Source organism: Quercus lobata, chromosome 11 (assembly GCF_001633185.2).
Source record: "Quercus lobata isolate SW786 chromosome 11, ValleyOak3.0 Primary Assembly, whole genome shotgun sequence".
In the NCBI taxonomy this organism is placed as follows: domain Eukaryota; kingdom Viridiplantae; phylum Streptophyta; class Magnoliopsida; order Fagales; family Fagaceae; genus Quercus; species Quercus lobata.
In genome coordinates, this window is record NC_044914.1 from 29071393 (window position 1) to 29088122 (window position 16730).

Here is a 16730-nt window from a genome sequence, read left to right on the forward strand (position 1 = left end):
CCATGTTACAAAGTCATCTATTGATTGGGCATACTTCAAGTCCGTGAGCTGCCTTGTTTCCTTCTCTTCTTGTGTGTCTAACTTCAATATGGCGGATATGATGCATGTGGTACAAAGTACCAATAATAATATTTGCAATAGCTGTGGAAGCTTCTGTTACCCACTGAAGAGCAGAACATACCTGCAAGCTGTCACTTTCAAAGACTACATTCTGAATGCCAATATCTCTAGCAAACATAGCAGCAGCTTCTATTGCCTTTGCTTCGATCTCTAAGGCAGCCAAGGGAACCTGCAATCTCTTACTCATGGCAGCAACCACACGCCTTCGATCATCCCTGGCTATTATGCCTATTCCAGCCCATTTGTGCTTTGAAAAAACAGCCCCATCTGCATTTACCTTGTACCATCCGTGTGGTGGAGTGAGCCATCTGATCTGATCCATCGGAGTATCCATAGGTTGGTTTGAAACCTCCTGTGTTGCCATATATTCCTCACGAAGTCTGCTAGCTGTCCCATATATTTCAGCAGTGCAAGTTTCTTTCCCCCGTGCCTCACTTCATTTCTATTCTTCCAAATACCCCATGCAATCATTACAATCATGTCCATCAGGTTTGAGTCCTGATTGTTAGTCATTCCACTCTGCCAAAGTATGTCCTGAAAATCCCCTCTACCCTCTATCATATTGAGCAAATGAAAATGATTCCACACTTCAATTTCTTTCGAGCATTAACACAGCACGTGTAAGACAGTTTCAGGTCCTAACCCACATTCATCACAGGTTGGGTCCTCAATGACTCGCGGATGAAACAAATTCATTTTGGTTGGGAGTATATTTTGGTATGCTCTCCAACTAAAAGCTTTGATCTTGTTGGGGATTTTTGCTTTCCACAACCTTTGCCAAAATTGTTTCATGCTTGATAAGTCGGAGCTTTCCCCTCTGCCACGTGTCCCTGTTTTTGGCGAGGTGATATGCACTCTTTGCACTGAATTTCCCATTAGCAGTTGCTGAGTTTATCACCTGGTAGTGTTGTGCTTAAGGAGATGCCCAATATGGAGTTTGCTTCATGCTCCAGGAAGATATCCCGAATCATATCAGCTTTCCATTCTCCATTTTCTGCATCTATGAGTACACTAACTGTCACCTCCATAGGTAATAGTCTCTATGGTGAGACTATACAAAAGGTGGATTGTGTATTATTCCACTTGTCCTTCCATATGCTAATACTTCGGCCATTTTCCACTTGCCATTTGATCTCTTCTCTAATTAAAGATTGGGTTGCCCAAATACTCCTCCTAGCAAAGGATAGGTGATGACCTTTCTTGGCATGTATAAACGTTTCATCATGGAAGTATTTATTTTTGAAAACTCTGTAAAACTGAGAGTTTTTTCCTTGTTGCAGTCACCAACCCTGTTTAGCCAAGAGAACAAGGTTAAAAGCATGTAAATCTCTAAAGCCCATACCACCTTTGAATTTTGGCTCACATAGCTTATACCATTTCAACCATGCCATTTTTCTCTCGTCTTCTTTCTGCCCCCACCAGAAATTCCAAACTATGCTTGTCATCTCATCACACAAATTTTTTTGGCAACAAGAAATAGCTCATAGTGTGTGCAAGAATAGCTTGTGCAATAGCCTAAATAAGTACTTCTTTATCTGCATTGGATAATAGTTTCTCCTTCCACCCGGAGAGCTTATTAGCCAAAAGTTCTTTCAACTGTTAGAATGTGTTTCGCTTTGATCTTCCCACTAGCGAAGGCAAGCCTAGGTATTTCTCATGCTGCTTGATAACCTCAGCGCCAAATAGTTGTTTAATATGCTCTTGAGTGTGTGGTGGTGTGTTTCTGCTAAAAAACAAAGAGGTCCTTTCTTGATTAAGTTGTTGGCTTGTGGAAAGTTCATACACTTGTAGAACTCTTATGAGTTCTTCGCATTTTGCTGAAGTTGCTTGGCAAAACAGCAAGTTATTATCTACAAAGAATAAATGGGATAGTTGTGACCCTCGCCTACAAATAGAGATGCCATGAATCTTGTCCTCTATAGTAGCTTTTCGGATCAAAGATGATAAACTCTCTACGCACAACAAAAACAAATAGGGAGAGAGTGGGTCACCTTGGCATAAACTCCGTGTTGGAGTTGTATGCCCTTGGGGAACCTAATTAATTCGGATAGAGTAGGTTACAAAGGATAGACATTGCATAATAATTTTAATCCACCTTGAGTGAAACCCCATTCTTATCATAATTTGTTCCAAACCTCCCCAATCAACTCTGTTATATGCTTTACTCATATCTAACTTCAAAACCATTTCCCCTATCAAACCCCCTCTCTTTTGACTAATGTGATTCATAACCTCAAAAGCTACCAAAATGTTATCTGTGATGAGTCTATTTGTCATGAAAGCACTTTGGTTTTCGCTAATGATAGTTGGTAGTACAACTTTAGTCTATTTGCTAAGACTTTTGAAGCGATCCTAGAGACAACATTACTCAAACTGGTGGGGCGGTATTCAATAATTTTTTTTGGACTTTTAACCTTAGGAACAAGTATGATGTGAGTTTCATTAAATTTTGGTGGTATAACCCCCAAATTCAAAAAATCCAACACACACTTTGTTACGCACTCTCCAACAGTAGGCCAAAAATGTTGATAAAAGAGAGGATTCATACTGTCTAATCTTGGGGCTTTCATTGGGTGCATTTGCTTCAAAGCTTTCCTCACCTCTACTAGTTGGAACTCTCTAATAAGTAATGCATTCATAGGTTCTGACACCCTAGCATCAATAAATCAGAGGAGTTCTTCTTGGATAACATTATGGGAGGTGCTAAGTAAATTTTGATAATAATTGATTGCAATGTTCTTCACCACCTCTGGGTCCTCTTGCCATTGATTAGACTCATCCATCAACCCAAGGACACTATTCTTCTGTCTCCTGCTGGATGCTTTCTCATGAAAAAATCGAGTGTCTTATCTCCTGATTTTACCCAATTACTTTGTGATCTCTTATGCCACATGTCTTCCTCAATAGCATATGGTTTATTTAGCTCCTTTCTAGTCTCCACTATCTGGTCTTGATTGAAGAGACCAACTGCTTGTGCCTCTAGTGTGTGTGATCTCCCGTGCATTCATTCTATATTCTTTCCCACATGGTTGAAGACCTTTGAATTCCATCTAGTTAACGCTATCCTACAGTTTTCAACACAACATTCAATGGAGTTATCCCTTCCCACTTGCCACCTTGTTTCCCATGCCTCCTTTACCACCTCCTCACACTGTTCATGCTTAAGCCACATAGATTCAAATCGAAAGAGTTTCTTACTCTCTGTATGTTGTGGGACTTGTTCCAACTTCAGTAGAAGGATAGAATGATCAGAGGCCAAATTTGCTAGGTGAAACAATCTTGCCTGTGGAAATTTCCCATGCCATTCTGTTGTTGCTACTGCTCTATCAATCCTTGCTCTAATACATACATAATCCCTTCTATCCCCAGCCCATGTGTACCATGATCCTGTAAAGCCCAAATCCCTTAATACAGTACATTCCAAGCATTGCAGAAAATTTGCAATTTGTCTACTAGATCTGTCCACTCCTCCTTCCTTCTCATTGATAATTAAGATTTCATTAAAATCTCCAATGCACACCCATGGGTTGTTTTATCAATTCCCAAGACTTAACTCTCCTATGTGTTTCTGGGTTTCCATAAAAACCTGTGAATCTCCACACTCCAATCTCACCCCTAGAATCAACCAAAGCATCAATATACCACCGGTTGAGGAAACGAATTGAGACATTCATATCAGGCTTCCATAGTAATGCTAATCCACCACATCTGCCTACACTTGACACTGCTATTCCTTGTAACATACCAATTTCCTCTTGTACTTTCTTCATTTCTTCCTTTTATAATTTGGTTTCCACGAGAAAAACCAACTTGGGATCTTCTCTCCGAATTACCCTTTTCAGGGCCTGAACTGCCCAAGGGTTTCCAAGCCCTCGGCAATTCCAACTCATAATACTCATTGGACCCGGCGGGGTTGCAGAGCAACCTCCGCCGATCCCAGATATTGTTTTTGAATGAATATCTTACCCAAGCAAACCTCATCTGTATCAGACTTCAGCCTTTTTCCCTGCAGAACATTCGGATCCAATGGTGCCAGGAGCTTTCTCTTTGGTCCTTACTCATCTGCATGTTCCTCCATAGCCATCGTGTTGGTTGAAATTAGTGTAAGCCTCCTCCACATTCCATTAGAGCTCTGGTGAAGTGCCCCACCATTCTCTTCGCCCACCAAATCCCCACCGAAGGAAAACCCAGGGGCATTACTACTCTATTCCCTTGATGTTAGAAGTGTTTTCAGCGTGTTTGTTTTCTTCGCTTTGGGCTTCTTATAGTATGTGAGTTTCTTTATTGGCCATTTTGGCCCATTAGCATCAATTTTTGAAATATTTAGCAACAGAGCACTGTTTCGAAAATAATTGGAAAAATACCACTTTTTGTGGTACTCGAGCTTGGTGAGCTCGAGTACCCCATTTTTCTGTTCCAACGTGGCACCTGACGTTGGAACAGAAAAATTTTAAAAATAAACTTGGTACCCGAGCTCCTGAGGCTCGAGTACTCCGCCCACCATTGTCTCCCTATTACCCCACAGCTAAACCATATGTTCCCAGAGCTTATACCATCTGTTACCCAGAGCAAAACATAGGGATTTTTTAGAAAATAACAACAAAACCCAAACAATATCATTAGTTAGGAAACGTTTTAAACTATTTTGGTTTCTAGCAATTCGAGTTAAGGAGGGTCGATTTCTGGGTTTTTAGCTGAGGTTGGCGGAGTGGCCACGTAGGCAGAAATCGAGTTTAACTCTGTCGATTTCTAAGCCTGAAAAACGAGTTTAATGAACTCGGTTTCCAGGCTTGGAAACCGACAGCGTTGAACTCGATTTCCAGGCTTGAAAACCGAGTTCAATGAACTTGTTTTTCAGGCTTAGAAACCGACTCCTTTGAACTCGGTTTCTTTGTCTGCAGAACCACTCGTTCCTGACTGAAGAATCAGAAGGTGCAGGGAAGGTGCAGGGAAAAATTGACAAAACCAGTCGTTCCAACACTCAATAAGAACAAGAAAAAATGAATTGCAATTGATCAGAAGACTCAAGAACAAGAAAAAATGAAATCAGAAGGTGCAGGGAAGAAAAAATGAAATCAGAAGGTGCAGGGAAAAAATCAAATATACTCGCCTACGTTCAGTACTGCAGTAGCCTAACCGAGTCCAATGGACTCGGTTTCTATGACGACGACGGAGAGTGAGAGGCCGGAGCTGAGACTAAGACGGAGCGAGATGGAGGGCCGACGGCGATGGAGAAGGACGGAGCTGAAGAGAGGGAATGAGTGCGACAGAACGGCGACGGAGCCGGATCAGAAAGCGGAGCTGAGACCGATGGAATGGACGCACTGTGAGTGTGGGAGGGAATGAGAGAGTTTTGTTGAGTTCTACGTGTGGCAAAAGAAAATAGAAACCAAGTCCAGGACTTGATTTCTGTGTAGAAAAACCGAGTCTATTAGACTTGGTTTTTGTACATATAAACCGAGTCTAATAGACTCGTTTTTTATACACAGAAATCGAGTCCAACGGACTCGATTTCTATGTGTAAAAACCAAGTATATTAGACTCGGGTTGTATGCATAGAAATCGAGTTTATTTAACTCGATTTCTGTACGCCGTTTCCCCGCGTCATCTGCTGCAAAAAAGGAAAATCGAGTATACTAAACTCGATTTTACAACCCACAAATCGACTCCACCAAACTCGAATTATAAACCAAAATAGTTTGAAACGTTTGCTAACTAATGATATTGTTTAGATTTTATAGTTATTTTCTAAAAAAATCCCAAAACATACCCACAAACCAAACCTCTCAATCTCGCTATCTCCCTTTCAATCTAAAGCTATTTCAATCTCGCTATCTCCCTTTCAATCTAAAGCTATTTCCACACAAATACTCTAATTCTCCCTCTCAATCTCGCAAATACTCTCATTCTCCCTCTCAATCTCGCGATCTGCTTCATTCTCCGTCTCCGTCTCCGTCTCGCTCTCGGTCTCCCTCTCACAAGGTATGTCTCGCTCAGCTTGCATGTTCAGCTTGTGGGTATTTTTTTTTTGTAAATTTGTTATTTTTATGCATAGTTTGATTCTGGGTTTTGATCAATTTAGTTAGTTAGTTAATTTATATTTTTCGGTGATTACTAGAATGTTGGTCTGGTTGTGCTTGTCTTTTGGGTTCAATTCTGGATTCACTCATGAAAGGTTCTGTCCATGAAAGTCAGCAAATAATGAGGCCTACGGATTGAAACCCCAAATTCTACCTCAATAATTTAAAGATATAGGAATGATACCAATGTAGATATCGACATGGATGTTTCATTCAGATATGGACCAAACATAAAATTAAAAATTAAAAATTAAAAAGGATATTTTAATTTGGGACAAAATTTAGGCAAAAATAAGTTTTGTACATTAGGTTCCCCAAATAAATACAAACACATGGTTGCATTGACCAATGAAACACAAACAATATTATATTTCCAAAGACAAGTAACTTCAATGCAGCTGTGTTTGAACATAATTGGGAAACATATATTGTACCTAAGCACCTAAGATATTGTGCATAAACTTTACCCTTTTATTTGATTTAGTTTAACCACACATGAAATATAGAAGAAGAACAACAACAAAAACAAGAAATAAAAATCATAAGAATTTAGGTCTCCAAAGTTGTGCTGAGAATCGTCAGGCTGCCAATGTTGATAGGAGGAAGTGCCTTTCATGTTATAGTAGATAGATCACACTAATTTGAAGAAAAGCAGATCTTTGATCTTTATCGTGACCCTGTTAATGATTCTTAAACAAAAAGAGAAGTTTCATATCAAGATGATTTGATACATAGCTTCATAATCTAAAAGGAAATTTTCAGTTTGAAATAATATATAAAACATCATTATACCATTAATTTTTCTATATATTGGTAATTTACACACACACCTTGTATGGGTCTTGAACCCACAACCACACCCCCTACCTTGCTCTTACAAGGGAAGAAGCCATTCGAGCCAGAGCTCATTAGCTCTAATATCATTATATCATCACTGATATCTAGAAGCCTTTTACTGAACAATCGAACATAAAAACTATCCTAAAACCAGATAAAGTGCGAGCCCACAACAAAAATAGAATTAAACATAGTCCTCTTTACAAGAATGTATAATAAGCACCTTCTTCATGCGGGTCTTGATTTCAGATTTGCGGGGTTTGTTGTAGATGCGCCTTTTCTCAGCTTGACGAGCCCTCTTTGTAGCTGAGTCTGCTTTCTTAGTTGGAGCTGCCTCACACACTGCTTTCTTGAAAAATTCACAAAACCCAGAATTTCAAATCGTCCTAAAATTTCATTACCAGAACTTGGGGTTCTGAGAAAAGAAATGAACAAGGAATTGTCATTCATTGGAACTTGAAAAGGCCAAGACATAAAATTAAAATAAATAAAAAACTTTATTCAACTGTACTTTAGCAGCTGGGTTATTTTCAATTTTTGAAAGTAACAACATGAATCATAAAAATCTAGTCTGCTGTGCAGCCAGTGATTTATTTTGGCAGCTGGAATTGTTTTGAGACTGAAGTTCAGTTTGTCCTGAATCTTCTGGACCAGTGATTGAAATTTCAGTCTCTTTCATTGATTTAGTACTGAAGCCACCATTAGTCATGAAGTAAGGCTGTTGTTTAATAGAATTCATTTCCTCACATATTCTTCGCTGCTAAGGTAGGCATGCTCATTTTGTTCCAATGGCCTTTTCCGAAATGATTCTTGACACATCACACCCTCTAATTCTCTCACATCAAGTAGAAGAACCAGTGTATTTAACTCTACTTGATTGCAGTAAAAAGAAACAAGATGGCCGTAAGTCATTTAAGACAACTCCTTGAGAGTGTGCAAAATCCACTAACTCCACAATCTGCCTGAATATAAGCACACTTTTAGCTTTGTTTAGTTTACTATGCCCAGGTTTAAGCCAATCCCTTAGGCTGATCCCATCATTGAACCGTTCAGGACCAGACCTATCAATTCTATGTGTGCAAGACTGACCATTGTTGGCACTTAATTTTATAATGAGAAATATATAATACAAATCCATAAAACATATTTTGTAGCATTGCTGGTTCCAACTTCCAAACATTTTTTTTTTTTCAACAATTCTTGCAATTGGATTTGAAGTTTAGACTTAAAATATGGGTTTCTTCAAGTTTCTGTAAGACTTCTTCCATGTTTGGTCTTTCTTGTTCATTTGGAGTAGTACATTGAACAGCTATCGATAATACATTTTGAAATTCAGTTACAATATAAGCCCCACTTAAGCATGGATCTGCCATGGCACTTATGCTTCCTCCTTTCATTATTGCATTCCTTGCCTGTATCAGTGACAATTGACAATAGAAATATATTTAGCTAATCCGCTGGAATTTACCATCTTAGGTGAAAAAACTACTTATAAAATAGTAACATGCTAAACTATATGGGAGACAACATGTTAAATAGAGCATACCTCTTTAAACAGAGATTCTGGCTTTCTTCCTGTCAAAAGTTGAAGTAGCACAACCCCAAAATTGAAAACATCATTTGTAGTAGTTTCCATCCTTTCAGTCTTTAACTTGTAGTTTGATAAGACGGGTCTGAAATCTTAGGCTCTAGTTTCTCAGTCAGTAATATGTTTGCTAACTGAGACATATTGGAGTATTAGTTATTAGCACCATCACACTTAATATTAGCTATAGGTGAAATTAATTAATTTTACCTTTTTGTGACTCTACCTTTTAGGATTACCTTAAGGTATAGTTTTGTTCTTAAATTAGAAATAGATACTCAAACAATTAACATAGTATTGAAGTCATACATGCATGTACTTAGTTCGTTTTTGTCTTTGTTTTTGTTCCCCTTCTGTTGAGATCTTAGTCCACCATTTGATGTCATAGACTCACAGCCAGACAATATATGCAACTAGAGCTCAAATTTCAAGTTGGAAGAATTTCATAGGTTTTTCTTTCTTTTTGAAACTAACATATGGAAATCTGTTATTCTCTTCTTTATACAACGGTGAACTTCTAATAATCCTTAAAACTTTAGAGTTAATACTCTCAAGTCTCATTCTTTTCAAGTCTAAAGCAGCAAGCTAACCATGTGAAGAGGAAAGCTTGTAACTTGTTGGTTGAATTTGCACTTATAAAAATAAGAAGCAACATTTGTGATCGTTTTGGTCTTGTATGGTTCTCCATGATTTGTACTTTGTAGTTTCCCTCCCCATGTATTGATCTTTCCAACATTGTTCAATACGCATATCATGGAAGATGTTATTCTTTCTGCTAAATATAGTTAAGGAAGACAAGGCTCACACCTCAGTCCATACTTGTGGTGCTATTATTTCATAATTGCTGGAATTTTATTGTTTCTTCATTTTCTGTTTGATTTTGTTTTCTTTCATTCTTTCTGCTGCTTCTTTCTGTTCAAGAATGGCAGTGGCTTTTGTCTCCAATATTTTTTTCAGCATACTGGGTTAATGCAAATGTGAATATGCAAGTTTATTTGAATATTTTAGATTTATTAAAAAGAGAATTTATGCAATTTGTATTGTGAAGAATGTTATTGCACCACACAATCGCGTACTCAAAATTTTTTTGTAATTCATTTTATTCAAGTCAATAAGCCATTGAAACTCTATATTTGAGAAGAAAATTGAACTACCCATGATGTGCTTACATTTTTGGCATTTTTTGGGTGTGATTGGTATGTAAATAACCCAAATGGCGAAAAGTGACAGCATCAAAATTTATTTCAAGATTTTGTACTAATTAAATCAATTAAAATTTATTAATGACTGCAATCTCTTATTCTTTAAGGAAACTGATATGGTTTTGAGAATACTGATTGCCAATGTGAACGGGAACTTGGTATTGTGGTCCAAATGTATATCTTTCCAATGTTACTCGGAAAATTATAATTGTATCCCGGACCCATGAGCTGCACAAATCTTTTCACGCACTCACGCACATGCACACATTGCACGATAAAAAGTTCTGTCTCATGTTAAAAAATAGTGAATTTAATTATTATTTTAACACATTTTTATGTTATTTATAATTTATTTTAGTAGTGTAGAGATAAGTTTCAATTGTAGAAACACATGCTTTGATACTATGTTAATTTATCAAAAGAAATGTTAATTTGTTAAATGAATCAATTGTCGAAACACATGCTTTGATAACTAACTTTTCTAAAATAATTTATTAAATCAGTGAAAGACTGTATTAGATGAATAATGTTGCCATTTTCAGACAAATTTGTTTATAATTAAAAATAAATAAATAAGACTGTCTTGATGTTGTTTCCAAATGCCAGATATGGACCCACATGGAGCTATACAGACTTTGTGCACGAGGCAGGATAAGCATCGTTCAAGTTTGCTTTTGGATGCTCATTTGGAAGGCGAGGTATGCACTTGTTCAATATATGTAGTCGAAAGATGGGCAGAATTTAACTTTGAAGCGTACTTATTATGTGGTACTGTAATTATTATTAATACTACGCTGCTCTATTTGCAGGAAGTGCCAGGTGTATTGACTTGTCGTCACCGAGACAAAGGTCTGCTTGAAGGAGGGGTAGATGGGTTAGATCCACGAATTCTCGCTTATATCACTGATGCGGGGTTAGATGGGCTGCTTCGGGTCCCACATATGGACATTGACCACGCATTGATCACAGCGTTGGTGGAGAGATGGCGGCCGGAGACGCACTCATTTCACTTGCCCCACGGTGAGATGACCATCACACTACAAGATATGGAGGTTATAATGGGGGTACCTGTAGATGGCTTGCCGTTGGTGGAATCTATACCCTCGACAGGCAGTTGGCGTGACGTCTGCAGAAGATTGCTAGGGCGTATACCGCCAAATAGAGAACTTAGAAACAACAGAAAGAACACTGGAGTGCTGGAAGGGGCGAGCATAAAAGCCAAATGGCTTGAGGATTAGTTTCACGACCCTCTCCCGGTTGACGCCCCTGAGGCGCTTGTGCAGAAGTATGCTCGTTTTTACATATTGGAGTTGTTAGGTGGTATGCTATTTATGGATAAGTCTGGAGAACGGATCTCAGTTAGGTATTTGCAATATTTCGATCCAATCAGCAACGGAAAGAAGTATAGTTGGGGTAGTGCAGCACTAAGTTGGCTCTATAGACACCTCTGTAAGGCATCAGAGAAGACAGCCAAGCAGATTGGGGGTGCACTACTATTGGTGCAGTTGTGGGCGTGGGCGAGGTTTCCCCACATATGTCCTGTGATGAGGCATCCACACCAGGCACTGCCTCCAGGTCCACTTGCTGTCAGGTATGTAGCATCTTAGCATATGTACTGATTTTCCTTTTCCTCATTAACTTTGTTCGCATGGGAATTATGTAAGTAACTAATATGAAGGTTATGTCTGTGTTGTTTGCTAGATGGAAAGGGGCTAAGATAACAACTGAACATTCGATGCACGTCCTACGTGCCTATCGTGTGTCACTTACTTCACTGCGGCCAAATCAGGTATCGTTTTTGTACTTACAATTCACTTTGGAGTGAATAAACATTCTTAATTATATATCTTTCTTACTTATCAAAAAAAAAAAAAAAAACATTCTTAATTTCAGAGTTACATGTATTGTTCACATTCGTTACATATTTTTTCTAATTATATTGTTAATATGGTTGTTTGCATCTGTTGAATCATTGCAGATTGTTTGGGAGCCGTACAGAAATTATTTGCGTTCTCAACCCGCATATTGTACGGCAGGCCAACGTATATGGAGGTCTATTGTGCCGCTGATACATTTTTGGGTGGTTGAAGGCCATCATCCCGAACATGTTCTCCGACAGTTTGGGATGAAGCAAGGCATACCAGGAAATGTTGATACTTCAATTGAACTGCACAAGATCACCCTCCAGGGCAAGCACGAAAAAGATTGGGCCCGAATACATGCCCCGCATATTGCTAAATGGGCTGTGCACGCCAGAATTGCCGATGCACCGGCCTTTCACGGGGAGATGAACTACAATGACGAGTATTTGGTTTGGTTTCGTCCCCGCACTATTCGCCATATTACAAAAGAGACTTCGTACTGGGACACTTTGGTAAATTTACAAAGACTGTTTCGTTATAAATGTACTTTGGTTCGCATAGTTTAGTTAAACCTACTAAACTACCCTCTTGTATATTTCTGACAGGTTGAATCACAGTTGCACATTATAACGAAGTGCGAACCAGGGTCTGAGATCTACACCGACTGTATTAATGCCTTGCAAGCTGTTGAAGAGATCGGTCGGTTATCCTTGGACCATGCACGTAACGTGGGCAACACAAGTGAACCAGCTGTACGACGTGGTCGGCAAGCAAGTGGACGTCAAGGGCGTGGAGGATGTCAATCTAGCCAGCGTCATACATCTAGTCGGCCTCCCACATCTGGTCAGCGTCACACACCCGTGCCCACATCTAGTTGACGTCCCACATCTGCTCAGCGTCCTACATCTGGTTCGCGTCACACACCCGTGCCCACATCTAGTCGGCGTCACACACCCGTGCCCACATCTACTCGGCGCCACACACCCGTGCATGACCACACCATGGAGGAAGCAAGTCAGACAACAGATGAGATGTGGGACGACATTGCTTATGACGTAGGCTCCATGGCACACGATGATGCGGGTCCATCCCATATGTTTGCCCATAGAGACACATTTGGGTCCCCATCCATGAGGAGCGATGGTACTTGCCCACCCACACCCCCTAGTACATCTCTGTTGCCCACCACCCGTACGTCTCCCCCACTGACTGCCGGTCTTGCCCCCGCAGTTTTAGATGATAGAGATGAGATGAGGTTCATGCCCACTCCTGGGCGACCCACCCCTGTTGCTGTCCCCCCTGAGTTTGTGCATACCGAGTTTATCCAGACAAAGATACCCACCCCCCCACCAGAGCCTTTGCACATCGAGGATCGGCCACGAAGGCCGCAACGCACACGGACACATCCTCCTGACTGTGGGACTGGACATGGTACTATAGTTTGATTCTATACCGATTACATATACATCGCTTTATAGTTAAATCATTTGCATATTAATATTTGCTTGTGTTGTGTTCTTGTTGTGTTCTTTTCAGGCAAGGTGAGACCAGTCAAGGAACCGGTGAGGAGAAGAAAACGAGAATGATTCAAGAATGGGCAAGAATTTGTGCTACTTTGGGTTTGTAATGGTGTAGGATCTTTTTGTCATGTATAGGATCTTCTTGTTCTTTGGTGATATATATATATAGTAGCACATATATTTTGGCAATGAACATGAACATTTGGGCTTACAATCTGATATATTTTTTGTTCGTAACTTGCAAAATTCTGCCAATGAACTTCAGAAATTTCCATTTGAGATCTATAGAGTAACTTATGTAAATTATGTTTCAGTTGTACAACTGTTTTTTTTGCTAGTAAATTTAGGAGAAGGTGGTATTTCGCCAAAAGGTAGTCATGTCTACAATAAAAACTTAGATACACTTGAGCTCAAGGAAAAAACCCCTTCATATAACATTCTTTTTGGATTGATTCATTTGCCATATTGAATTTTTAAATTTTGTCATTGATTTGAGCCAATATTGTGAGGGGCAGGACTTGTCATTGATTTGTGTTCCATTGTGATACTTGTGGCTGACTCTCGATTGAGATTCATTATTGTGCAATATTTGAATTTCTATGTGTGTGTATGTATTTGGCAGGTTGAATTTGACAGGTTCTATATGTGTGTGTGGATCAGAAAAATTGGGATGTTCTATATGTGTGTGTATGTATTTGGCAGGTTGTATTTGACGGGTTCTATATGTGTGTGTGGATTAGAAAAATTGGCAGGTTCTATATGTGTGTGTATGTATGTATTTGGTAGGTTGTTTGGAATAGATTCACTGTATGTGACATTAACTTTTTGCTATTGTTAGCAAAACCTTTTTTTGTGATTGACTAGTTCGTTTATTTATTTTTTCCAAACAAATTTGAGGCAGTGATGATGGTCATTATTCAGTACTTTCTTTAGCTTTTACTGCATTCCTTAGTCTGCTGTGAAAGCAAATTTTGGGTTGAAAACACAGGAAAAACCCAAGTGGTCTGTAGCTACTAAGAGAGATGCTTACAAGTGCTGGATGCTAGCAACACGACTCACAAGTGCTTCCTCATTTCTTGTTGCTAAGGATTCTCCTGTGAGTCCCACAGACAAAATATGATACATTATTTTGGTTGGCATGTTTCTTTGTTTGCTTGTACGGTTCAACATAAGGGTGGCTTTATCATCTAATCACTGCACAAGTGTGATTCTGGAAATATGTATATTTTGTTGACATAAACATATATGCCTGATATTGGTTTACATCTTTGATAAATATATGGAAGCTTTGTATTTATCAATATTTAGTTGGAAGCTTTGTGAACTGGGTATGGAATAGGTTTCTTTGCTGTTTCTCATCTCTATTATATCTCTATGTCTCTTTATACCAGAAACTAAACTACACGAGTATTTTGTGGTTTGCATCATGGTGATATGAGTTGAGTAACTTCTTTGTTGTTTCAATAAGCACAAGTACAACTCCAAGCTTCAGTATAAAAGGAGTTGAATTTTGCAATGGCCTTCTTCATGGGATTTACAAATATCCTTGTTTTGTACTTGTATTGTTATTAGAAAGTATATGTGTACATAATAATGAGCAAATGGTTGAGATACCGTGAAATTTCAAACGTAAATTGTGTTTGAGTCATTGATAGTGCTCATTGTCTTATCTTCCCTTTATTTTGCTTTAAATTTTCAAGTCTAATCATGGTCCAAATGCCAACAGACTGAGTTCAAGAGAATCACTTCACCTCTAAAGTACCAGACAAGATGTGTTGCTGCCTTTCTAGATCAGCAAGGTTTGTTGGTATGCAACTGCTTGTAATTTCATTAAGTTTAAATTGTCTATTTATGATTATTATTATTACTACATTTTTTTAATGGTTGACTTTGGACATTTCAGTTTTCGACTCCCTTATTTTGATAATTCTGCATTGCTGGGATGTTCTCTCCCAATATGGACAGTGTAATCTATTTGTTGAAAAATGAAAACTCTGTTCTTAGTTTGCTCTATATAGATGCACAAATAGTTGATAGAGCATATTGCTAATGTGGAGTTTGAATTTAGACATTGATAGGTTAGGGAACTGAGGCTGATTGTTTGTGGTTCAAGTAGGGTCTTCTCTAGGGTAGGTAACTAAGGCTGATTGTTTGTAGTTCAATTAGGGTCTTATCTGGGGTAGGTACTTGAGAATTTTCTGGGATTGCGTATGTAGTCTTGTAATATATTGAATACATAATCTTTTCTTCCATATATGCAGTCTGTGGCCTGGTACCTTTCTGTGCCAGGGGTATGTTTTTCCCCAGAAAACCTGATCTGAAACTCTCTCTTCCTGAATGCTCTAAGTTATCCTTAAATAGAAAGTGGTTCTCCAACAACTGAAAGAAACAAAAAAAAAAAAAAAAACACTTTTCTTGGAAATTCAAGAAAAGGGTTTGAAGATTTTCTCAGGAAAGTGACTGCCAGATTTGAATTTTAAGAAAAGGCTATGTGGAACAACAACAAGATGGGCTTTTCCATGCCACCACTGGCACGGAAGTTGAGGCCGATGATGCTGTCCCTGAGATTTTTTTTGTGCTTTCATATGGTTTAGACTAATGGGTTTTTTTTCTGGATTCTGATTGATTGAATTGAATTGCAAGTTATCTTTGCTTTTTGGAATTTCCTGGTTCTTGAATGTTATTGATTTGGTTCTTGTTACGAAGCTTATCTTAAAAATATTGTGAGAAAAGAGAAGTAGTAATGAAGGAAACATTTATCAAAAAATTTGAAGAATAGCCAAAGAGAATGAAACTGAACTGTGCTGATCATACAGATTTTAGAGACTGACCTTTCTTCCATAAAAATTGGATAGTTTTCATGTTTGAAGATTTCCCGTCTGGAATTTTTGTTATTTTCCATTCTGTATTGATTATATATATTATTAAATGTTTGTTTCTCCAACTGCAGTTGATAGATCGGATCCAAGAAAGGCAATTTCCTTGTTATGGTCTGCCATAAATTCTGGGGACCAGGTTGATAGTGCCTTGAAAGACATGGCAGTTGGGACAATATGTAATTTATCAGAGTATATGAAACTTCTTACAATTTTTTTTTTCTTCAAAATTTTGTCGTGTTAAATTGTTAGGGTTGATTTCTTTTTTACTGAATTGAATTCTCAATTTCTTATTCAAGTAATGATTAATTTCAGTGCAGTTACAATGAAAATTTACAATTTTTATGCACCTGAGCATATAATTTTCATATGAGCATATCATCTTTCCTTAAGTGTGAATCATGAAAGTAATTACAAAGAAAACTGACAATTCCTTATCATACGGCTTCATATATGCCTCCTGGAACAGATATTACAGGACTAAATTAGCAAAGAAGAACTTTTACCTTCAAAAAAAATAAAAGCAGCCACTAATGATTGCTATTCTGCCAACAAAATTTGAGAAGGTCATTTTGGTCCTGTGTACGAGGTATTACTCGTTTAGCAAATGTTTAGCAAAAAAAAAAAAAGGTATTACTCTTACATGGC

The 16730-nt window shown here is 38.4% G+C and overlaps 2 protein-coding genes across 2 annotated transcripts; one reads left to right on the forward strand and one right to left on the reverse strand.

Annotated features, from left to right (window-relative positions):
* Nucleotides 1-13: 13 nt before the first annotated feature.
* Nucleotides 14-628, reverse strand: LOC115966681. The gene has a single exon (XM_031085862.1). It carries the CDS (start codon nucleotides 482-484, stop codon nucleotides 14-16), a length of 471 nt encoding a protein of 156 aa, XP_030941722.1. The 5' UTR covers nucleotides 485-628.
* A 5258-nt stretch (nucleotides 629-5886) lies between these two features.
* On the forward strand, nucleotides 5887-12901 carry LOC115967765 (serine/threonine-protein phosphatase 7 long form homolog). The gene is made up of 6 exons (XM_031086900.1): nucleotides 5887-6102; nucleotides 10431-10522; nucleotides 10634-11415; nucleotides 11526-11613; nucleotides 11803-12198; nucleotides 12292-12901. The coding sequence occupies exons 3-6, from the start codon at nucleotides 11147-11149 to the stop codon at nucleotides 12562-12564; spliced, it is 1026 nt and encodes a 341-aa protein (XP_030942760.1). The 5' UTR covers nucleotides 5887-6102; nucleotides 10431-10522; nucleotides 10634-11146; the 3' UTR covers nucleotides 12565-12901.
* Nucleotides 12902-16730: the final 3829 nt, after the last annotated feature.